The 24,456-nt window shown below is 43.4% G+C and overlaps 1 protein-coding gene across 7 annotated transcripts in view; it reads right to left on the bottom strand.

Annotated features, from left to right (window-relative positions):
* Positions 1-363: 363 nt before the first annotated feature.
* Positions 364-24,456, bottom strand: part of GRK3 (G protein-coupled receptor kinase 3) — a 179,316-nt gene continuing 155,223 nt past the window's right edge. For all 7 annotated transcript variants that reach the window (XM_074206156.1, XM_074206158.1, XM_074206155.1 and 4 more), the window contains 6 exons: positions 22,237-22,303; positions 20,543-20,638; positions 11,082-11,244; positions 6,917-7,053; positions 2,538-2,651; positions 364-1,031 (listed from right to left, as the gene is read on the bottom strand). In XM_074206156.1, coding sequence (XP_074062257.1) covers positions 870-1,031; positions 2,538-2,651; positions 6,917-7,053; positions 11,082-11,244; positions 20,543-20,638; positions 22,237-22,303 — 739 coding nt within the window. In that variant the 3' untranslated portion in view covers positions 364-869. The remainder of the gene's footprint in view (positions 1,032-2,537; positions 2,652-6,916; positions 7,054-11,081; positions 11,245-20,542; positions 20,639-22,236; positions 22,304-24,456) is intronic.

Raw genomic sequence — 24,456 nt, 5'->3', positions numbered from 1 at the left:
TGGAGCCTAATGGGTTCAAAGGTTTCTTAAAAGTGCGATTTGCCCTGAATTTGAAAAGAAACACCTTCAAGTTTATTGTCAACCACTCCAAAACTCCTTTTCCCAACTGCAGAAATCACTAACTGATACAACAGAATTCTAGATTCTGCTCTCACCCCCCCCCTTCCTCAATGGTTATAGGGAGACCCCCAAGTCACAAGGACGACAGTGGCAGGTATTATGTGCGAGGACAATAAACACGAAGATGGATCAAAATCCGAGCTTTTCCTAAAGAATCTACAGCTTGCAAGCCCAGGACGACAGGATCTGAGGGGCGTCGATGAATCACCCAGTTGGGCGTTCGTTGCCAGGAGAACGGAGTAAAGCTAGATCCTACCAGCAGGAACAGATTCACTATGGCAAGTGATTACTCAAGGTAATCTCCCATTCCACACTGGAGGCCCTCAGTTCCTTCTGAGAAGATCTGGAGATAGGCTGATATTGGACATCAACTTTGAGAGCTAATTAAGAACCACTTGAAGTTCTAGGTTCAGTCTAGATCAAACTAAAGTGTGTAGCAAAAGAAAACAAAATCTTCCTTTCTTCAGTAGTTTAAAAGGATGAGTGATTCCCAACACCTCCAGGGTGTATGATAGGAGAGCTAGAAGCAGCCACCATGTGCAGACACTTTGTGGGTCGGCAAGGACTCCTCTGCTCTCTCCTCTGGTCCTCGCCGCCGCAGCCATCCAGGCCAGTCAACCAGCCTGTGCCCAAACTCCCAACTCTGTATCCTCTTCTTCCACACGATGCCCTGTGTGGGGGTAGGGACACAGGACTTTGCGGCTCTTCAAGGGGAGGGAGTGACAGTCTCTCGCAAGCCTCCACTGACATTAAAGGCCATTGCTATTTCTGTGGTTGAGCGGAGGCTTTGAAACCTCAACAACAGTCGGTCGAGGTTTGTTGAGGAATTTTGGAGCCCGCCGTAATAACCTCTGAGCCTCCGTAAAAGTCTCTATCAATTCTTTTTTCCACTGCACATACTCAGGGTCACTCTAAATGCGAAAGAAAATGGAGAGACAGTTATAGATTTACCCATTTTTACTAAAAGAGGCTCATTTTAAAAATGCTGGAACCTGAGAAACCAGACTGATCACTGAAGGGTTCCAGAGTACAACTGGAGACTGCCTTCTTCCAGGATGCTCAGCAGGAGCAGCAACCCCCAAAGTGCACATTCTGTCGGCCTGGGGCTCCCCCCACCCAAATGGACCCAAGTGGTGAAGATTCCTCAGTGGCTGCAGTCACAAACTGTATTCACTGAGACTAAGCTTCTGGCAATGAGCATCTCAAGCCTTGGTTAGACTGGCAAGCATAGGAAAGACATCGTCCCCCGCTATGCCCATCTTTAAAGCCAGGGTCCTCTGCACACCCAACTTTCAAGAATTCAGGGTCACAATTTTAGTCCCAGGAAACAGAATATGAGCTTGGGTTTCTGGGGTTTGAACTCTAACTCTTTCACTTACCATCTGGGAGAATTTGAGCAAATCACTTACCTTTTCTGGGCCTCTGCTTCCTCCCCTTTCATATGAGAGGGTAGGACTCTGAGGGCCCTCCGAGTTCTAAATCTTTGCTCCTATGATTGTTTCAGTCCCATTACTGACTGAAATGTGGAGAGAAGTAAAAATGTCATTTAAGACTATTATTTTACAGGGCAGCTAGGTGGCGCAGTGGAGAGAGCACCAGCCCTGGAGTCAGGAGGACCTGAGCTCAAATCCGCCTCCAGACACTTAATAATGACCTAGCTGTGTGGCCTTGGGCAAGCCACTTAACCCCATTTGCCTTTCAAAAAAAAAAAAAAACAAAACAAAAAACAAGCAAACAACTAAAAAACATTTTTAAAAAGACTTATTTTTCAATTACCTCTCTCTCTCTCTCTCTCTCTCTCTCTCTCTCTCTCGCTCTCTCTCTCTCTCGCTCTCACTCACGCTCTCTCAACATACATACAAAAATGCTCCCAGGGAGCTAAAATGCAATCCAGAAGAGGGACCAGAGAGCTCTGTCATCACAAGGGAAAAGTCATGAATGAGTTTCTAGTGCCTTCTAGAAAGTGTTCCTTGAATTAAAAATGGGATGGCCTATTAGCCCCCACTCCACTCAGAAGAACCAGGCCTTCCAGAGTGTGCCAAACCCTCTGCTGGCATTTAAGTCAAACCACAAACTCTGGGAAGGAGAGGCTATTACTGTCCCATTTTACAGAGAAGGAAGCCAACACTCAGAAAAGGGAAGGGACTTGCCCAGGGTCACACAGAGTCAGTGTCTGAAGCTCAGAGGAAGGCTGTGGGATAGGGGGCAGATGAGAATGATCTCATATCCTCCAGTGACCGTTCTCTCCCAAGTGAGTTGTTTTTAGAAGAAACAGCCAGTTTCTTTCCAAGCCAGGCCCTGGTACACTGTAAGTAGAACGCCAAGCAGCGAGAACATCGTACTGACACTGGGAGATCATTAGACAGATTCTCCTCCAGGCTGGTTCTAGACTTCACTAAATATTTATAATAACTCACCTCACACTGTAGAACCAATTGTTTTCCTCCTTTTATCCTCAGCAAAATGCATTTTTTGTCTTTAATCTGAGTTTCTTCCACTGATACCATCTGGTCCATTGTCACTAGGTTTTGCTAATAAAAATAAAATTCCAATTGTTAAAGTTGAATCTCAAAATGCGTGCTGAAAATGTAGCTGGCTTTGAAAAAAGTAAAAAAGAAAATCATAAAGATTTGGCCTTTTTTGCTAAAGGTGAATCAAATAGCTATAAAGAAATATAAATAAGCAAGAGGTCAAGAATTGTTTTAAATACTGCAAAAAAAAGGCATTCTAGGCAAAAGAGCTTCTCCCCAAAATCTGCTTCAATTTGGCCCATTCACAGTTCCCTCGCCCCACTCCCCATTTTCACTCTCTTACAAATGGATGCTATCAGCCCCTTTGGAGGGACCCCTCAGGAGGGTCTCCTTCAGCTGAGGCCCCACCAAGCCCAAGGGGTGCAGGTGACTTGAACAAAGCTAATCAATGAGGCTCTAGGAAAGGCAGAGGCAGCTTGGAAGAATAGGAAGATGAGGATCAAACAAAAGCATGGCGATGTGCATGATGGGGTCCTCAAGACTCTCACACACTGGACTATAGCATCGTCAATGGAGCCTAATGCTATAGTAGCTTCAGCATTACCTTACCAGTTTATGTTTTTTTGAGTAAATACTCCAGGAATCCTAAATGAAAAACAACACCATCATAAGCTGCCCAGGGCTTTCAGCAAGGCAAGCCAGCTGTAACAAGAATGCCATATTTGGGGGTGATTTAACACTTCTAATGTTAGTGGGGCACCAGAAGCAGCAGAGCATCTAACCAGCCCCATCCCCCACGATGCCAAGGGCTGGAGAGCCTGGGTCAAGTCTGAGTGAAGAAAGGCAGCAGGGGGTTGGGGTAGGGCAGGGCTTTTAGGGTCAGCAAGCTAAGGTTCCAACACCACACTGAGAGAACTCAGCCAAGTCTCCTCAGCTATGAGCCTCAGTTTCCTCTGCTGCGAAATCAGGAGGTAGCAGATTGCCCTTGGGGGTCCAGGAAGGCCTTGACATCCTGCCTCTTCTACTTCACTCCATCCTCAGCTGTTTATGTGATCCTCCAGCAGGAGTCTGCCCACAGCACCCACTATTAAGTCCCTGTCGCCTCCAGGACCTAATTCTCCAATGCCCCTGGCGACAAGAGACCTATCCAGCCTGGTCCCCCTTTTCCCACATAACCCTACAGCAGCCACATTGGCGGTCCAGACCTCTTGGAGGAGACCCTTCCTAGTCATCCTCCCTCACCATACCCACCAGTGGCTCCCCTTGGAGATTCCTTGTTTGTACTGATAGGTAGAGATGTTTGCTTGCTTTCAGGCCACTAGAAAGTGAGCTCTGTAAGAAGGGATGCCCTCCAGTCTTTCTTAGTAACTAAGCTTACCTGGGAAGGCCTTTGAGGGCAGGACCTGGCTTCCATACCACCCTGTAACTGCCTTCCACTTGGGGGATACGCTCCTTCCCCAAATTCTCTCCTCCTACCAGTCTGTTAAGTTACATTTCTTCCAATCCCCCCCCCAGGGCTCTACTTAAGGATGGTCATCCCCTTGATCTCGAGGTCCCCACAAATGTGCTCCTTCCATCTTCATGGACTCTGAATGCTCTTTTCTAATCATCTTTGGCAGTTATTCCACCTCTCCCTCTGCCATGAAAACCAGCTCTGTTCCCTACCTTCCCCACATCCCAGGTGCTGAGGTCTTGCCAGGCTAAGCACTTTACCATCCTCCCTTTCTGACCTTGACAACTCAATTCTTCCTTGACTTTTCTCCTCCCTCTCATACCACTGTAGGTCTCATCCCTGTCTCTCAATGAGGGGTAGTCTCTCTCCTGGTCAAAACACATTCCTCTGCTGCTACAAGTGATCCCATTCCACACCACCTTTTTCTTCTTCCCCTTTGAACTCTGCATCTGATGCTCTGCCTAATTTCAATTCACTGCCATCTGGCTGAAACTCACACCTCCCTGAACCTCTTCTCCCCCTCATTAGAGGCCTCCCAATGTCATCCCTGATGAAGGGCAGAAGCCGGACTCCACTCACCCCATTTGGCATCTGTTGCCCTGACTGGTTCTAACTCCACATTGCAGATAAGGCATCCCTTGGTGTCCCATCACTCACTCCACTTTCCTGCCTCCTCCTCCTATGGGTTGTCTCCCCTTTTTTGAGGGCCAGACTCTTTCTTTTGGTCAAAGTATCACCCACTCTCATCACCCTGACTGGCAATGGAAGGCACTTGATACATGTTGATGGGATTGGACTGGATCCTCTCCAATGGTTCCTCTCATTCCTTCTCTCACTCATCATCAAGCTCTCCTTGTCTTTCAGCTGTTTCTCTCCTGGCTACAAACACCCCATGCCTCCTCCTTTGATCCCTCCCTCTCTCTCTCTCCCTGGAAGCTGTCTTTCAGCTCCATTTTCTCCCCTGTATCAACAGGCTCCCATGCTGCTCATCTCTCAGCTGCCCAGCCTTGTGGCCTTTTCTGGATCCTCACTGATCTCAGCTTCTGCAACCTCCAACACAGTTGATGCCTTCTGTGTTATTCTCTTCTCTCTGGGTTTTTGTGGTCCTCCACTCTTCTGCTTCTCATTCCACTGGCCAAGCCCAGTTTCTCCGATTGCTTGGCTGGATGGTCCAGGCTAGGGCTGTTCATCCTCCCAAGCTGTCTCAGAAGGTTTCTTCTCTTCTCTTCTGGTATTATTTCACAAAGCGACCTCATCAGCTTCTATTGATTCGCAACGTCATCTTTAGTCTGAAGATTCTCAGCTGTTATCATTATTATTGAAAAGTGATTTACCATTCAGAAGCAGTAGGGCAAACTGGCTTTAGTCCCTATTTGTGCAGCTCATCTCTCACAAGTTTGGCCAGGATGATCCATAGATAATAATCGTCAACCTCTGTATGTCTGAGACAGAACTCCTTGTCTTGGCCCCAAGACCCCCAAGGCCTCCCCTCTTCCTAAAGTGACCTCACACCATCCTGCCAGACCCTCTGGCCAAGCTCCCAGCTGAGGTGTCATTCTTGACTCCTCCCCCTTTACACTCGCCATGACCAACCTGGGGGTTCTACCTCAGTAATATCCCTTCTCTCCTCTGACACTGGCCCTCCCCAATCCCAGCGCAGGCCCTCATCATGCCTGGCCTACTCCAGGAGCTGCTGGTTGACCTTCCTGCCTCCAGTCTCTCCCCACTCCAGCCCACCCTCTACTCAGCTGTCACACCAAACTTCCTAAAACACAGATTGGACCATGTCTCCTCCATATTCAATAAACTCTAGAGATTCCCTATTACTTACTGAATAATCAAATGTAAAATTCTGTTTGGCATTTAAAGCCTTCATCACCTGGGCCCCAGTCCCACATAATCTGCAGCCCAGGAGACACTTACCTCCTTCCCAGAAGACCCTCCATTCCCTGACTGGACATCCCCCATGCCTGGAAGGTCCACCCTGGCTCCCTTCAAGTACCAGCTTCAAGCCTACCTTCTACAAGAAGCCTTTCCCACTCCTCCTTGATGTCTTCCCTCTGTTGATTATCTCCAATTTATTCTGGCTAGAACTTTCTATTTGCACTCTGTTTCCCCACACTGAACTGTGAGCTCCCTGAGAATGGAAATTGTGATTGCATTTTTATTTGGTTTTTTTTTTTTTTGGAGGAGGAAGGGAGGAAGAGGTGGTGAAGGGTCTGGCCTTTCTATGGATCTCCAGCACTCTACACAACGCTGGTATCCGTGACTCAGTTCTATCTCATTTTGCAGCAAAGGAGCCTGAGGTTCAAAGATTCTAGCAAAGTTTACTTTTAGAGGAAACCTTTACTTGTACAGATCCCTACATGTAGCATTAGAAGCTATTAGAGTTTTTTGGGGGGGAACTGAGTCCTTCCAATGACTAGGGTTTGCCTCCTTCAACTGCCAAGACCTCTCTACCTCCCCCCACAGCCCATCCTCCCACTCCCCTTAGCCTTCTGAGTTCAGACTCTTCCTCTCTCCTCTTCATCATCCTTCTCTCTGCTTCCAGTCTTTCCTAAAATCGCCACCCCCACTCAAAAACTCTGCCTGGCTCCCCCAGAGGCTTAGGAGGTACATGGACAATAAATGCTGCCTTATTGAAGTCAGTTTATTTTTATTTTTTATAGTTAAAAATGATTCTTTGGACATCAAACATTCATTTTCCCTTAAACTTTTCCCCAATATACTTTCCACATATGTAGCCTTTCATTTCAGCCCCGTATAGACAACAATACGTTAACCCTTCAAGCACTCCACTGATCCTGATGTATGTTGCATCAAAACGTCCTTTGGGACAACAGAGCTATATAACTGTGATGTTTGTTCTTACCCGTGATTCTCCTTCTCCCCTCCATTCAAGTCTGTTTGGAAAGAGGTAAAAATAACGACGTTGCCACTGCGTCAAAAACGGATTTCCCAGTTTCAACATGAATCCATGTAAAGTACAGTCTTTCCCTAGAGCATAATCTGTGAAGACATAAGATAGAAGCAAATCAGAGAAGTTCTGAGGGCTGAGCATGGAGGGAAAGAGCCTTTGAGATATTTCACAAAGAAAGAAGAAGTATTATTTTTCTTGGAAAATTTCAATTCCAGAAAATTAACTCAAATGGCCACAGCTAAAGTGTAAAATATCCATCAATCAACAAGAATGGGTTTTTTTTACTTTCTGAAGCATTTATCTTTCCAATTATAAAAAGTTAAGTTTTCAACATTTTTGGGTAAAGTTTTCTCCCTCTCACCCTTCCTTCCTACACCCCTCCCTAAAATAGCAATCATTCTGATACAGATTATACATGTACAATCAGGCTAAACATATTTCCATATTAGTCATACTGAAAGAAGAATCAGAACAAAAGAGAAAAGCTATGAGAAAATAAAACAAAAACAAATTTTAAAAAGAGAAAATAGTTTGCATTCAGACTTCATTAGTTGTTTCTGTGGGGTGTGGATGGCATTTTCCATCACACGTCTTTTACAATTGTCTTTGACCACTGTATTGCTGTAGGATAATTGTAGAATAACTGTAGGAGGTCAATCTCTTATAGCTGATCATTGTACAATGGTGTTTTACTGTGTACAATGTTCTCCTGGTTCTGCTCACTTCACTCTGCCTCAGTTCATGTAAGACTTTGCAGATTTCCTGAAATCTGCCTGCTCATCAATTCTGGTAGAACAACAATATTCCATCACATTTATAGGCCAGTTTGTTCATCCATTCCCCACTTGTTGGGCACCCCTTTGATTTCCAATTCTGTGCCACTGCAAAGAAACTTCTATAAATACTTTTGTACATGGCTCTTTTTCTCTTTTTTCTCTTTTTTTTATGAGCTCTTTGTGATACAGAGCTAATCATGATAATAGGAATGCTTGTTTCATTCTCAGAGAAGACCCTGACATCAGGGAGATGATGCCATGGGAAGAACGTGAACTGGATCTGAGGGAGGGGGATGCTGTGCCAAGTCACCAACCCCACTTTCTCCTCCATAGTCATCTGGGCCCAGTGGTGAGATCAATCAGACCAGAATCAGAACAACTGGAGATGACCCTGAATACGAAGCAAGTGACTTGCCCAAAGTCACATGGCTAATAAAAGTCAAGTGTCTGTGATTGGATTCGAACTCTCCTCTTCCTGATGACTCCAAGACCAGTGCTCCATCCACTGCAACACACAGCTTATATACTATTTTACAACCCTTCCAAATTGCTCCCAGAATGGGTGGATTAGTTCACAAGAATTTATCAAGCACCTACCAAATTCATGTGCCTGCACAAGGTATCTGGAATAGAAAGACTAACATAGAACAATTCCTGCCCTCAAAAACCTTAGCTATGGGGGGGGGGGAGGAGATAATATGTATACCTATAAGCATATATGGCTGCTGTTAAGTCATTTTTCAGTAGTGTCCGACATGACCCAATGGGTCTGTGGCCCCATTTGTGATTTCTTGGCAAAGATACTAGAGTATTTTTCCATCTTCTTCTTAACTTCATTTTACAGATTAGGAAACTAAGACAAATAGGGTTTGGGGACTAAACCAGGGTCAAACAGCAAGGAAGTATCTGGGGCTGGATTTGAACTCAGGAAAAAGAGTCTTCCTGCCTCCAGGCCTGGAGCTCTGCCCACTGTTCAATTCAGCTGCTACTACATATATATCACCAAGTTATTAAGAAATTGTTTACAATTCTGATAAAATTTCAACGGAATTTACCATTCCAGAAAATTTTTAAAAAAGACTTCACTTAGAATTGAAAAACAAAACCTCATTTCTTCTTCATGCTCAACTAAACTCCTTGAGAAAGGGGAAAGCATAGCTGCTTCAACTTTCCATTCGCTCACTTGTTAGCTCTCCATAATTTGGCCTCCAGCCTCATCAAACCCCTGAACCTGCCCTTCCTCTCCCGAGTCACTCACAGACTCTTCATTCCACATCCAATGGCCTCTTCTCAATCCTCACTCCTCCTGCCCTTTCTGTTGCCTCTGTCCCTGCTTTGTCACCTCCTCCTCCTTCTAAGGACTTGATCCTTTCTGAGGTTTGGGATCTTGTTCTCCCTTGGCTCTCCCTTTGCCTCTCTAATCACTTTTCTCCAACTCTTTTGTTGGGTACTCACACAGACTGTGCCCCTTAATGGCTCTCTCTTGAGTGCTGTTTTCTTTCCCACTAATTCAACACTAATGTATTGATCTCTTTGACTTCTTCACTGATCACTTACGTCAAATACCAAACCTATTCTGTCCATCCTTAGTCTCCCTCCTAAGCTTCAGTTTGAGACTGCTAACTCCCTAATAAACTTATCAAAATGGAAGTCCCGTTGGCATTTCAGGCTCAACATACCTAAAACAAGGTCCTCATCTTTTCCTTTAAACCCATTTCTCTTCAACTTCCCTGTCGCTACTTTAGGGACCACCATCTTTCTGTACACCTTATGATCACTAAGTTGCCAAATCTTGTCATCTACACCTCTGTGATATTTCTTTTTTATTTCTCTTTTTTTTTTTACTCAGACAGCCAGTCCTTATCACCTCTCATCCAGACTACTCTTGGGCTTCTCCAGGCTCCCTGACTCAGCTTTCTGTCCTTTGCAGTCTATCTTACATAAGCCAGCAAAGTAATTTCCCTAAAGGGCCTGACTATGCCATCCCTTCCCCTTCACTCAGTATACCTCAGTAACTCCCTATTACCCTAGGATCAAATTGAGATCCATCTGTTTGCTACTGAACTCTCTGCCCAGCCTCAGTAGATGTTCTTCCTCTCCATCCCCTTCTAGGTGCTGCTCCATCTCCTGTGCCCTTGCCTCTGAAGACCCTCCAAGGACCCATCTCCTCTAGGAATTATTCAAATCTCAGCTGGAGCACCACCTTCAGCAGCAGAAGACTTGCCCCTCTAGTTACCTCAACTTGTCTGCTCCATTTGAATGTAAGTTCCTTGAGAACAGGTCCTCTTTATGCAGTGTGGAATCAGTACTGGATAGAGAGCTAGCCTGGGTTCCAGTCTCACTTCTGACATACCTTGGCTGTGTGACCCTGGGTAAGTCACAAGGTGTCCAACGCTACCTCTCTAGTGAGGACTGAACCAGAAGAAAATGGACCTGGCTGACAAATATCAAACAATAAAGGAAATGTGAATGTGTGTTTTTAAGCCAATCTGCTGTCATGCCATGGACCCCAAGGCTCCAGGCAGCAATCTAAGACTATCTTTGGCAGTGATGATGCCAACCAAGATACCCAGCTCCGGTCTCAGGAGTTTCACAGGTCCAGTCTCCATTGCAAGCCACAAAAGGAGGATTCAGCAATTGATTGAAAATAGGACATGATTTCCTAAATATTTCTATATGTCAACAAAAGAAAAAAAAAGGCTGTAAAGCTTCTCAAGAACTAAATGATCATCGCAGCTCTGCTCTCAAGGCTCTAATAGAGCAGCCAAGTACAGCTTGGTGACATCTCCCTGCCTGAGGAGCACTAGGGAGAACACAAGTCTCATGGGACTTGCTCTGGTCAGAGGAGACACAAGCAAGTGCTCCCTCCAGGATTCTGACCTCATCCTGACTCTTCATCTCCACATGGCTTCCCTTGGTCCACCCCCCACAACTCAGGGTCATTATGTAAGAATAAAGAAACTTTAACTCTCGTAAGCTGCCCCACCACAAAGGACAAATGAAGTTATTGGGGCATAATAAAATATTTAAGCCTCTTACATTTGATGGAGTAGTTTGCTGTGCCCTGGACCTGGGAGTCTGAGAAACCTGAGTTCAAGTTTGGCTTCCAATACTAGCTGGAGTGACTCTGGGCAAGTCATTTCACCTCTGTTGGCCTAGGTCTCCTCAACTAACAAGTGAGGATAATAGCAGTACCTACCTGAGGATCAGATAAGCTAAAAGTTATTAGGGTAATGTTATAAGCACAATGCTAATTCAGATGACTCGAGGACAACAGGGGACCTAGAGACTTTGGGAATTCAGGAGATAAAGAATGTCCCAAGCAATGGGAATGAGTTTACCTTCTTCATGGCCAAGCTGCTTATTTTTGGCCCGTTTCCTGGCCTCAATCTTATCGGTGTCCGCATTCACAGCCTCATAGACTGTCTCAGCCACCTCCTGTTGCCAGCGTTCCGATATTACCAGAGGGAAGTTCTTGTAAAGCTCCTGATCACAATCTAGCAGCTAATTATATCAAAACAAAACAAAACAAATGGAGACACTTAGCGGCCTCATTTGCCCATGAGGACCATGACTTATTCCAGAGTCCTCTCATGTCCCCCCACCCCGGACTCTGTCCCTAACAGTTCATAGCAAGGAAAAATAAACTATTGGTGGAAAAGTAGTTTGTTCTGAAAGTCCAACTGCAGGCCTCGGCCTTGGCTCAGCATCAGTTCTTCCCCAGAGAAAGCTGGAGTGAGAGATAGAATGCCCCCCAGGCCAGGTACTCCTCCACAGAAGCTGGGGCAGTCACTCATTCTGAGTTTATTCTGAAAAGTGAGAGTCTGGGCAAAAGAAACTTGGAATTGCGTTCTCTTGAACTCCATGTGTTCTGGAAGTAAGGCAGAACAGTGACCCTGAGGTCTTGGAAACTCTTGACTAAGGCTATAAAGTAAGTTTACATAGTGCTTAAAAAACTAATTTTATTTTCTATTATCAAAATTATGCATTTTTCATTTCATAATGCTCTTCACCATCTTGTTGGGTGCTAAAGATGTGACAGGTAAACTGTTCTTTGTTCTATTTATTTGCTTATGGGATCATCTTTCATTTTTAAAAGTTTTATCCATTTTGACTTCTCTTGGCATTTGGTGTGAGATGTTGGTCTACACCTAGTTTCTGCCAAACTGCTTTCCAGTTTTCCCTGCAGCTTTTGTGAGATGATTTTTTGTCCCAAAAGCTTGAATCTTTGGGTTTATCAAACCCTAAATTACTAAATGCTATTTATCTCACTATATTATGTAATTATGTATCTAATCCACTCCACTGATTCAGCTCTCTGTGTTTTAGCCAGAACCAGATTGTTTTGATGATTATCTCTTTATAATTCAGTTTGGGATCTGGCAAGCTTAGCTATCTTCCCTCCCCCCCCTTTTTTTTTATTGATTCCTTTGATATCTCCCTTTTGATCTTCGAGATTCATTTTATCATTTTTTCTAGCTCTAGAAAATAATTCTTGGCAGTTTGATCAGGACTAAAATTGTTGAGCTGACTTCACTTACCCAGAAAACTGAATACAACAGAAACCCCACCCCCTAAACCCAAAGGCACAAAGCAGCTGGTCAAGTCAGCAAACCAATCTGAGGGGTCAAGTCTTCCTCCAGTTCTCCACAGTTGAAATAAGCACATCTCTCAGCAGCCCTTGGTCCTGCTGACGTGGGTTGGAACTTCCACCCTGCCACCCAAGGTCAATGAGTTGTGCCATTACTTGCAACTGCCTCTCCTAACGCAATCAGATTGGGCAGAGCAGGGGACAAAGGAAGGAAGCTTCCCAAAGGCAGATGCCAGCTTGCAAAGACAGCCACTTGCTCATGATGAGAACAGTCCCCTAGCAAAAGGGCAGCCTCCAGAGGTGTGGAGGCATCTGCTCTCACTAGGAGTCATAGGGCAGAGGCAGAGGAAGACTCTGGAGCCACAACATAGTCATGGAGAAGGCTGAGGCACAGAGAAGAAACCATGGCCTGGCCCTGCCTGCCCTTCCAGACTTGCACTGAAGCTTTTCAGAGTTTGCTCAGACCTGCCAGAGCTTGCACTTCATTGACTTAATGCTTTCAATATCTAAGTCAGTTCCACAGAATGAACAGCATGACAAAAGAACTTTAGGGGAAGATTCTATTTCAATTTGAATGTGTAGAGTCAGTAATATTTAATCCACTTAGCCAAAGAACTCCTGATGAGAAAAACCATCAGCCTCAGAGTTTCCCAGGTTCAGGACGCTCAGAAGGTACCAGAAGCTCAATTTGAACCCAGGTCTTCTAGGTTCCATGACCAGCTTTCTTATCCATTCTGCTACCCTGCCTCTTGCTCCAGTGATACTGTTCAAAACACTTCATTTTGCTATCTAATATAACTTGGGTTTTGAACAATGTGATAAATTCAAAGAAAATGGAAAAACATTTGAGAGAAAAATATCAGCAACAATAATATAAAATTCATTAAAAACATTAAAAACCTATGATATAAAATGACTATAACACAGTCCCTGTTCTGAAGAAGTTTCATAGACAGGGCAGGCTTGGAGTCAGAAAGTCTTCCAAACCAGAGAGGGGATAGTTGTGTGCCTCTTAAGTCCCTTCATCTCTCTTAGCCTCAGATTCCTCAACTGTAAAATGAAGGTTTGGGACGCTGCTTTGAGTTCTAAATCTGAGAGCCTACCAACAGGGCCACAGCCTATGTGAAGAAATATATTAAAAGTGGCACATTGACGTGGGCAAAGGATGTGGGGAAAGTTGGTACAGGCTCTAGGGAGGAAGGGTTGTGGGCCTTCAGTCTCTAGGCTGGGGAAGGAAAGTGGATTTGCAGTCAGGGATAGAGAGGGAAAACTGAAGCTTAGCAGAGAAACTGGCATTACATCAACCGAAAGCTCAGATCTGAAGGAGCCTCAGGCCTACCTCGGGGGCCACCTAAAGGATGTCTCCACAAGAATGCCCTCCACAGTGCTGCCAGGCAGCAGTCTATTTCTGTCTCTGTGTCTCCCACTTGACATTCCTAATTCCTTCCTCTGGGGCCAGAACAAGTCTAATTTGTCTTCAAGTCATCGTCCTTTAAATCACTGAAGCCCCTCTCCTCCTCATCCTTCCGCCCTGCTGCCCAAAGCTCTCTCTCTCATCCCCCCACCATTTTCATTTCCTCATTTAGCCTCATGTCAAGGCCCTGCTCCATCTTGGTGACCTCTAGCCCTGGAGGTTCTCAAGCTGATTTTAAAAGGCAGAACACAAAACTGAACACAATTCTTTCAATCTGTTCTGACCAAGACAGAGACGGTCATTTCCTTAAGAAACCTGTACTTGGAGCCCTCCTGGATTTAGCTTTATTTTTTTCCTTGGCTTCTACCTCCTGCCATCAAATCGTGGTTTCCCCATTCTGTCCTTAATAAAGGTCATTCCTTGAGCAAAAGTGAAAAACTTTGCATCGATGACTCTTCAGTTTCATTGTCCTGGATTTCCATTTCAATGAGCATTTTACCAAGGATCTACTTGATGCTCAGCAATGTTCTAGGCAATGGGCATACAAAGACAAAAATGAAATGCTGCCTGCCCTGCCCTCCCAAGGCTATATTCTACGAGTGGGAGGGCAGACAAAACAGCTAAAAGAGATCTCAAATACAAAATCTATAGAAAAGAAACACAATGTAATTTTGGAGCAGACAAGAGCACTATTACTTGGGGAATCCAGAAAGAGTTCTCTTGGGCAGTGGCTCCTGGGCCAAGCCTGCAAGGGTAGATACTCAGGGATCCCAGAGATGCAGGTGAGGAGGGAAGGCGTCCAGGGAAGGGGAACCATTCATATGGAGGCAGAAGTGGGGGACATGGAGCATGAAGCAGAGGAAACACGAAGGAGCCTCATTAAGATGAACCATTCTAGGCTCCAGGAAGAGGCTCAGTCTTTGTTGAATCCTGCTGAGACCTTCTTGAATCTGGTTTCTCTTCCACTGCAGAGAACTGTCCCAGCTACAATTTTAACAAGTCTGCATGTTATAATTTTCTCCAAAGAGCTGCTAAATGGCAAGGAGCTGATAGGAGACAGGGAGATTATGAAAAGTTTACAAGCAAAAAGCAGGTTGCATAAAGGATCTATTGAGAGGAGTGACCACTGGCTATATTGGCCAATGCAATTATCTGCAAAATCTACTCAGCCAGAAAGTGACTACTGTCTGAACCCGCCTTCATTCTCTGACCACAAGAGTCCAGGGGTCCAAAGACTAATCAAGGAACATTGAATAAGATCTCCACGACCTTGGTAACTCCCTAGGTTACATAACTAAAAGATCAAAATGGTTTTCAGAAAAATGAAATTTCCCTGTATGGTTTTAGTGAAATCTCCATCCCAATGAGTCTGTGATCCTGCCAGGGTCCCAGGCTTCTGCTTGGAGTAGAAATTATTGTATTTGATAGTCCTGCATCCCTTTTTTTAGGTGTTTTCTTTTTTGCAAGGCAAATGGGGTTAAGTGGCTTGCCCAAGGCCACACAGCTAGGTAATTATTAAGTGTCTGAGGTCGGATTTGAACTCAGTTACTCCTGACTCCAGGGCCAGTGCTCTATCCATTGCACCACCTAGCTGCCCCTTCCTGTATCCCTTTCAATAAACTTTTTTTTTTGCTAACACATAGCAGTGGTTCTTGTTATCCTGATGCTCACACAATTCAAACTCAGACTCTCTGCAGTCCACCAAATCCCACCCAGGGCACTCCCCTTGCACACATTATCCTCAGGAACAACCTTGAAAGTGGTACTTCCTTACTACCCTAGCACTAATGCTTCTCAAAGGCTGTTCCAGAAGACTAGGACCCCAGGCAGATTCCACCAAAATATCAAGTTTTGGGGCACATTGTTTGAAGCAGGAGTTGCCAGATCCAGTGGAGATGCTCATCTTCAGGTGGCTGGCCAGGACAACGCAAGAAGCAAAGAAAGGTGTTTAAGTAGTTCTAATTTTAAAACTATCTGTTAGTATCCATTTTCATTGTCTATATTCTAAAGGTGAGTACTGACTTGATAGAATCCTGGAAGAAGTGATTTCTATCAATATCAACTTTAAGAACTCTAATCAATGCAATAACCACTAAGGGTTGCAGAAAAATGGTGACAAAGCAAGCTAATAGACTCCATCAAGATGAAGACAGCTGTGGACATGGTTGAGGTGAGAATTTACTTTGCTCAACTATCCATAATTCGTATAGGAGTTTGTTTTTCTTTTTTTGTGGGGAAGCGGGGGAGATGAAGAGGTGGGAATGCTTGCTAATTGAAAGAAACTTAAAAATTAAAGGAGACATAGGTTGCAACTAAATGGTTGGTTGACAGCTTTTCTTTGTAGAGTCAAATAAAGGAATAAATGAAGTTTGTTTCATCAAGCATTCAGACTTAGGAAGAAATTTCATAGAAGGTTTGAGTATCTCCTCTTGCATTGCTCCTTACAAGCATAAGTCAAAAGACTAAAAGCTTAAATATCAAGACCTCTATTGACCCTCTGCATCACTCAGCCATCCTACAGCACATTTTAGAAGAGGGACAGAGTGAAAGGAGAGAGAAAATATAATAGATGGTAGTGGGAAGGAATGAATGGAGGGAATTACAGTCAGCAACAGCAACTATGGAAAAATATGAAAGTAATTTCTGGGATAGACTTATGATAAAGAATGTGACCCACCCAAGACAGAGCTAATGGTACCAGAACACAGACTGAAACACAGTTTTTTCTCTTTCTTTTACTTTATTTCTCATAAGGTCCTATATTTTTGTGGGGGAGGGGTATTATGTTTACTCTTAAACAAGAATATTTTAGTAATGTCTAAATAAAGTCATATTAACCAAAAAAAGACCTCTACTGAAAGAGGATGAAGTAGGAAATTCTATTTTAAAAAAAAACTTGGCAGAATCCCCCAAATACGTCATTATCTATGACTTTAATATCAAAATGAACAATAACCAATTTGCTGGATAATAGTTTCAAGATTAAGAAATAAAGCAGATCAAGACTTAGAGCTGGTCATCAAGTTCAAACCTTCATTTTACAGATGAGGAAACTAAGGCTAGAGATCTTCAGCAATTCGCTCAGTTACCAACATTTCTTCAAGAAGAAAGTCACATTGAATCCCAAAATCCAAAGCAGTGTGCTACAGTGGAAAGGGCACCGAATTTGAATTCAGCATTTAACACTTATTATGAGTCAGGTCCTATGCTAAGTACTAAGGTGATACAAAGAAAGACAAAGGAAAGTACCTGCTGAGGTCACAGAAAAATTAGAGCAAAGGTCAAAAAGCATAATAAAATTGTAAGACAATTAATTTACGATAGTTCCAACCAAACCTATTCAAACAGGCTAATGATTTCAAGAGATAGAGATAGATAATAGAAAAGACAGTGGTTCAGATTATTTCCATTTTAGAGGTTTTAATCACAAGAATGAAGAGCACAAAAGAATCCAGAAACTTCCTTGACTAGTGAACACTTTATTTCATTGCTATGAAAAGAAACATAGCAGCCATGGCTAACATGACTTTGGAATATAAGTCCATGAAAATTATTACAGAGAAGAATGGGGAAAGATTTTAAGAAATCACATCACAAAATATTAAAAAGCAACTGAGGGAAAATAAATCTGTAGAAAACAAGTCTGCATGAGATCCAACTAAATCAGATTAGGCCTAGAGTATTTCCAGATGAAATTGGAAGAAAGAGAGCAAAGAGAGAAAAATGGGATCTAATGCCAATATTTTTGGTAATAATAATAATTTATTTTAATCAACAAGAATGGAATCATGACTAGTTAGACTTTTAATATTTCAATTTTTGATTGCTATAAAGAGGAAATTAAAGCAGCATTTATAATACTCAAGTTGGTAAAAAGAGTTGGACAAGACCAAATAAATGTAAATGAAATCCTAGAAGTGACACAATTTTAAAGACTCAATTTACAAGATTTTTGAAAAGGGAAAATACTATCCCCCCATAAATAAATGGTATAATTTTCTAAAAGGTGACAGAGGAGACATCAGAATTTACTGACCCCCTCTTCTCGCCTTCTCTTCAAAGATTTGAAGTATTTTTTCATATCAATGAAATGATGATGTCGGGGAGGCTAGGTGGCACAGTGAATAGAGCACTGGCCCTGGAGTCAGGAAGACCTGAGTTCAAATCCGGCCTCAGACACTTAATAATGGCCTAGCTGTGTGGTCTTGGGCAAACCACTTAACTCCATTGCCTTGCAAAAAAAACTAAAAAAAAAGAAAGAAATACTGATATCAATGATTTACATACACACACACACACACACACACACAAAGTATATATAGAAAGGTGTATGGAAGGCAAGATCAGATCATTCACTATAGGTTACTAACAAAAAATATGCTTGAAGGCAAAAACGTGATGCCAGAACCAATAGTTAAAGACTCCTCCAAAAGAAAACAACATTCTTGGACAGCTATCACCACACCTAGGACCTTATAGTTCCCTGATTAACAATCTCAACAGAAGCATCAAGTAGGTATCCATAGGATTCTGCACTCCATGGAGCTCGCAACTTGGGTTCAAAGGAAAGATGGATCTCCTAAAGATGCTACTGTTCTGTACTGTGCTCATGGAAGACTGAGTGACCCAAGGTGGATGAGGCTCTCATATGAGTCTCACAACAATCCAGAGAGGGAAGTGTACACTGCAGACATTTTTAACCTATTTTGCTGACAAGGAAGCTAGATGTCAAGAAGTTAAATGCTCAGGATCAGTTAAGTCTAGAGTCGGGGAGTCCTCGGTGAGATTCTGTAATCACTCAAAAAGGATGAGTTTAAGAATCCACAGGTGGGGACACCTAAGTCACATCAATGAGATGGTGAAGCTGTCCAAGTGCTGAATTATAATCTTTTCAAGAATTTCAGGTGCTCTGAATGAAATGCTGAGACATCAGATTGAAGTGGGATACTCTCCCAGCTCCTTGGGAGCTGCAGCTCAGCAGTGGGTTTAGATATGAAGAGAGTGTCAATAATCTTAGAGGAAGCAATTTTAATTCTGTAATGAAGTTGGAAACCACCTTACCAATGAATTCAAAATTCATGAAGATCAGAGGAAGGGGGCAGCTAGTTGGAGCAGTGGATAGAACACCGGCCCTGGAGTCAAGAGGACCTGAGTTCAAATGAAGCAATAATTGCCTAGCTGTGCAACCTTGGACAAGTCACTTAACCCCATTGTCTTAAATAAATAAAAAAAAATTTTTTAAAAGACCAGAGGAAGTAAAGGTAATCAATAATCCTTCCTAAGAATCTATTAATGAAAGGCAGGTGAGCTATAGGACAATAACATAGGATGATCACATAGGAGAGCCAAATGATTTTTTTAAGGATGGAGGAAATATAGGTTATCTTTATAGACATCAAGGAAGGAGTTGGTAAATCATTAGAGCTTTAACATCAGGGAAGAGAGAGAGGGAAGATATCAAAGGGGCAAGGTCCCAGGGGAAACAGAGAGTATAACCCAGAGTATAGATAGATGGATTCATCTTGCTGAGGAGAAGGACCACATCTTCAATAGAATGGAGCCAGGTAAGAGAGGACTTTAGGATGGCATAGAGGCATTTGAGAAGTAGAATGGGAGAGAACATTCAATAATCAATGAATTGACTATTTCAAGGTCTTTCATTAGGAGAGAAGGTATGGGATTGGTAAAGAAGCATTGGGGAGAGATGCAGAAATTTAGAACAGCTCCTGGCTGAGGGTGACAGAGAAGAGACTGGGCGGGCAGGGGATCCTTCTCAGCAGGGGGAGCACAGCTGAGATTAGAGAATGGAGAACTGAAGGGAGGCCTGGAGGGATACACAGCTCAATCCTTCCAGTTCTAAATCCTCTAGGACAACTCTACTGACCCTTCCTTGCTGACTCTTTCATTCTCACACATTCAGTGTGTGCCATGATCCCTGACCATTGCCTTACAGCCTTCACTCCCTGGTCTCAGGTTTCCTCCAGCACATTGTTTGGCTTTCTGCCTCAGCACCCTCCAACTTCCTTTCCTCTGACCCTATTTACTGGCCCTGGTAATCTCCGGCACTCCTCTGGTTAGCTTTGACAATTCCTGTACCATTTAACAAAAAAAAAAAAAAAACGAACAAAACCAAACCAAAAAACAATTTTCAAATCTAATAGTATTGGTCAGGAGAGCCCTTATTTATGAGTAGGCTGATTAGGAGAGGACAAATGGAGCCAGTAAGCATGTATAAGAAGTGAACATACCGGCAGACAATCACTTTTTGGTACTGGGTAACAAAATTTTACTAAGAAATGCTAACATGCATCATTTTCTTTTATGATTCTGGAATTATCTGGAATAATATCTTAAGTCTAATTGCAAAAATAAAAATATGAAAGTATAAACAATTTAGAAAAACATATTAAAAGTAGTGATTACTTACCTGATGATTGACAACCCTAAAATGATTCTGACCAAATTACTCACTACCTACTCAATCTTTAACTCAGCCTGAGAAAACGAAGGATCAAGGAGAACTCTGATAACTGACACATTCCCATATTTGCAGGAGTTTTATTGTGTTGTAAACACCTGAGGTTTTCTTTTATCTAACTATAATTCAAATGAGGAGTAATCAGATCATTCTGAATTTCACTGAAAATAAATCCATACTATCCCCATTCTTAGAATCATTTCCCAATTCTAGGCTAACCCTTCCTCAAACATCTTGGCAATGATGATAAGACATTCCATTGGAGTTTACAATGACAGCAAATGCAGTATGAGCAAGAATAAGCCACATAAGTGAGTACCTTAATGCCTTTGGTGTCCTCTTCATCAAATGAGCCAATATCAAAAGCATCTGCAGCGTTTACTTCACCCCGGGGAGGGATCAGTGGTGGAGGATACTGGGAAATTCAAAGGAGGGGAGGACAATGAGCAAGCTGTGCCTTCTAGTACATGCATTTTATTGGGAGGGTGGGAAGGGAGGTTTTTTGCAAGTGACAATGGAAAGCACCATTTTTCAGGATGAAACCTATTGTATTATGCATTAAGTTTGAAACAATCATGTGCATTTTTTGTTATACTTGTTTATTCTTATCACAGTAAGAATCTCACTTTTCAGAGAATTCAGTGAAAAATGAAAAAAAATGATTTTCAAAGTCTTAATTTTTTTTAAAAATTGCTGGGTTCCTAAGATTGCAGGTCAAAATTTTATTTTCAGAATTATATTTGTTCCAAAGCTGCAATGAGAAGACATTGCAATGGCTATGCATGCGAAAACATTTGAATGCCTAACTTGGGAGCCTCCATTACATGGAGTTCAGCAGAGACATCAAGCAAGGAAACTCCTTTTAACTCATTCTAAGTATATTACAGTTTGAAAAATTGTGCTTCCAAATGATCTCAAAGATCATTATGTAAGAGTGAAAACAAGCACCAGGACTGGTGTGGGAAGATCTGAGTTACTAACTAAGTAAATGTGGGTGAGTCACTCTCTGTGCCTCAGTTTCCTCATCTGTAAAATGAGCATAAGCACATTTTACGCTACATACCATCACCAGATTGTTGTGAGGAAAGCATTTGGCAAACCTCACAGTACTATATCATTGTGAACATTACTATCAGAATTCTCTTCCTTTGCAGAGATCTCTGTCATTTGTTAAAGTAAGCAGTTGCTGAACTTTTGATCCAAAACTAATGAAGCTGGGGCGGCTAGGAGGCCCAATGGATGGAGCACTGGCCCTGGAGTCAGGAGGACATGAATTCAAACTCAGATCCTTAATAATAACCTAGCTATGTGACCCTCGGCAAGTCATTTAACCCCACTGCCTTGCAAAAAACAACGAAAACAAAACTAATGACGTGATTAATATTACTGAAGCTCATAAACAGAAAAGATCAACATTATCCATAGTAAAAATGGTTTCAGATATCAAGATGACATGGTATCACGCTGGGTAAAAGACAAAAGTAAATTCTAAAAGATAAAATATTTATTCTATATGGACTGGAATAGACACATACACATCTTTCTCTGAAAGGGGGAATATTTCACTTTCATTTCTATGAATATTTTAGGCCAACATTAGTTTTCTCAGATTCAGTTCTCCAGAACAGCATCCTAAATTACCTTTTGTATAAATGATTAGAAAGCCTAAGCATCCAAAAGTTAAGAGAAAATGTTTTAGAAAAAAAGTTGGGTTTTTTAAAATCGATTTTCATTAAATTTAGTGTTTTATTAAATGTAATGGAATTTACATTTGATTGCAATGTGTCCTGTTGGAGGTAACTCCCAAATCAATAACATCACATCCACTGGAGTGAGGAGAATAATTCAGGAATTGGAAGAAAAGCTAAATCGAGAAATGGAAATAAACAATAAACTGGGAGGGAGGAGGTCAGACAAGGGTCTTTCCAACTCTCCATTCAGTCATGATTCCATGGATGGGGTCACAGCAAGAGAAAGTAACAACAGGCCAGGGTCTTACGATAGGCTGGCTACCTTCTGTAAGTAGACATGCTGCCAGTCAACTCCTTTGAAAAATATGTGGCTTTTCACTTCCTCTGCACTAGAGAAAGAAATAAAAAGGATGAATGATCACAAACATGCCAGTCAGAATGAAGCAAGCAGAACTACAACAATGTCAACCAGAACATCAATAAAAAGACCCCCCCACCCCAAAGGAAGTCAGGCTTGGAGGAATCCCACTCCCCCAATCCCCCTCCACCCTCAGTCATGGTCCTGCAGGTCAGTCCCCCAGTGCCTTCCTCTCCTCTCCCCAGATGGCTTTATCAGGGTCCTCAGTTCTCTTCCTTGTTGCTGCCATGCTTGCTACTGGCACAAGAGAAGGTTCAATGGAGGTAAGACGGAGGGGGCTAGGGAGAGAACTTCCAGAATTGATGGCAACATAAAACAAAGGCATCAATAAGTTATTTTAAAAATATGCATTTGTAAATGGAAGAGCTAGTTCCTAAACAAATGGAAATTCCAGAAACAGAAGAGGATGCTGGGCTATTCATGTGGTCAGAGGAGAAGGGTCTTATAGCTGCCCCCCCTCAGAACCTCTGACCCTGAGCTGCACCCAGAGACTGAAGGGGCTGCATTGGGCATTTGTGAAAAAGTCTGCAGTGATGATGAAGGAAACTTGACAAAGAGAGGAAAAAACAAGTCCTTCTGCCCCTTGTGCTGTGGCAGACTCATGGCAGGCAGAGAGTAAGGCATGCCCCCTCCGCCCCAGGCTTGATGGCAGAAAGCGTTACCTATGGGCTACGTGGCCTGGCAACTGATGACTGAGCCCAGAAGGCCAGCGGTCATCGGTAAGAGAGGCCTCAGATCACACTGTGGTCAGTGCTTTGGACAGATTTGAGCCCATGGTGTTCATGAACAGTTGGGCCTGGACTCTGAATGGGTCAGGTTGAAGACTCACTCCCCAAGGAGGAGTCATTTAGGACTGAGTCAGAACCCTGTGTGTATCATGGCTGGTGCAAAGGAAGCAATCCCCCCATCCCAGAATCTTAGAAAAGGAGGATTCAGGGGGTAGATTCCCAGATGGGGAGGGAAAGAATCCCCAGGAAGGTCTGAGGTCGGGTAGGGGTGGAGGTGAGGTGGGGGCTACCACCAGGAAGTGATTTCCAAAATAACTCCCCAGGACTCTTTTGGGGGGGGGGCATCAAGCTCAAAGAAAGTCTTGATGCACAGATAAAAGTTGATTAAAAAGCATAAATTCCAGACACAGAAGCCTGAAGTAGCTGCTGTAGGAGGGTTTTGAGAAAGTTCGGACAGAGGAGTCAGAGAAAGAGAATGAAGAGAAGAAGCCAGGCAGGAGGGGAGAGTGAACCAGGTGGGCCCTCTGGTCAACAATGGCGCGTGTGCAGGTGGTCAGTGGTCTGTGCAATGGGCCATGTGGACAACCATGGTCCCGGCATGACAGGGACCCCGATCTACCCAGGGAGAATCGGAGACAAGGAGAAGACGGAAGGAGGGGATGCTGGGAGGAGCCCCTCACGATGCCACCCACTTCAGGTCAGTCTAGATACGACTTTTCTCTCCCCCGACAATGCCTCCCTCATCTCCTTCCATTCTCTGCTCCTCTACTCTAAGGTGGGCCCTTCTCTGGGCCCAAGACCAACCTCTGCATGTGTCCTTGAGTCCAACCCTACCTCTCTTCTCCAGCAGACTACACCCCCCAACAATCACCCCCCTTCTAATCTTTAATCTCTTCCTAACTACTGGGTTCCCTGATGCCCACAAACATGCCCACGTCTCTCCCATTGTTCCTGGATATCCCTACTCCTTTGGGTTTTGAGCTGTTTGACTGCCCTTCCTCTGCTGGACCCCCCAACATTCCTCCTAACCATCCACACCCCACAGTGTGCTAGCCTGGATGATCTCTTTGTAGCCCTTCTTGGAAACCTTATCCACTCTTGCAGATTTAATTATCAACTGTGTGCCAATGGCTCCTAGATCTCTGTATGCCATCCTAGACTCTCTCCTTGACTCTAATTTCACACCAACTGACTAATGGATGCTCCAAAATGGAAGCCCTAGAGACATCTCACCCCCAAATGTCCAAAACTGAAGTCATCTTCCTTCACCTTTCCCCCAACTTTGAACTTCCTGCAATCTCAGGGTCATATTCATATTTTCATATTATCTCCTCACTCTCTCTGTGACTCTATGTCTTTGTCTCTTTGTCTCCCTCTGTCTCTCTCTCTCTGACTC

The sequence above is a fragment of the Macrotis lagotis genome, chromosome X, assembly GCF_037893015.1.
Source record: "Macrotis lagotis isolate mMagLag1 chromosome X, bilby.v1.9.chrom.fasta, whole genome shotgun sequence".
Lineage (NCBI taxonomy): Eukaryota > Metazoa > Chordata > Mammalia > Peramelemorphia > Peramelidae > Macrotis > Macrotis lagotis.
Note: the sequence above shows the minus strand (reverse complement) of the source record. Positions and strands in the feature narration are given on the sequence as shown.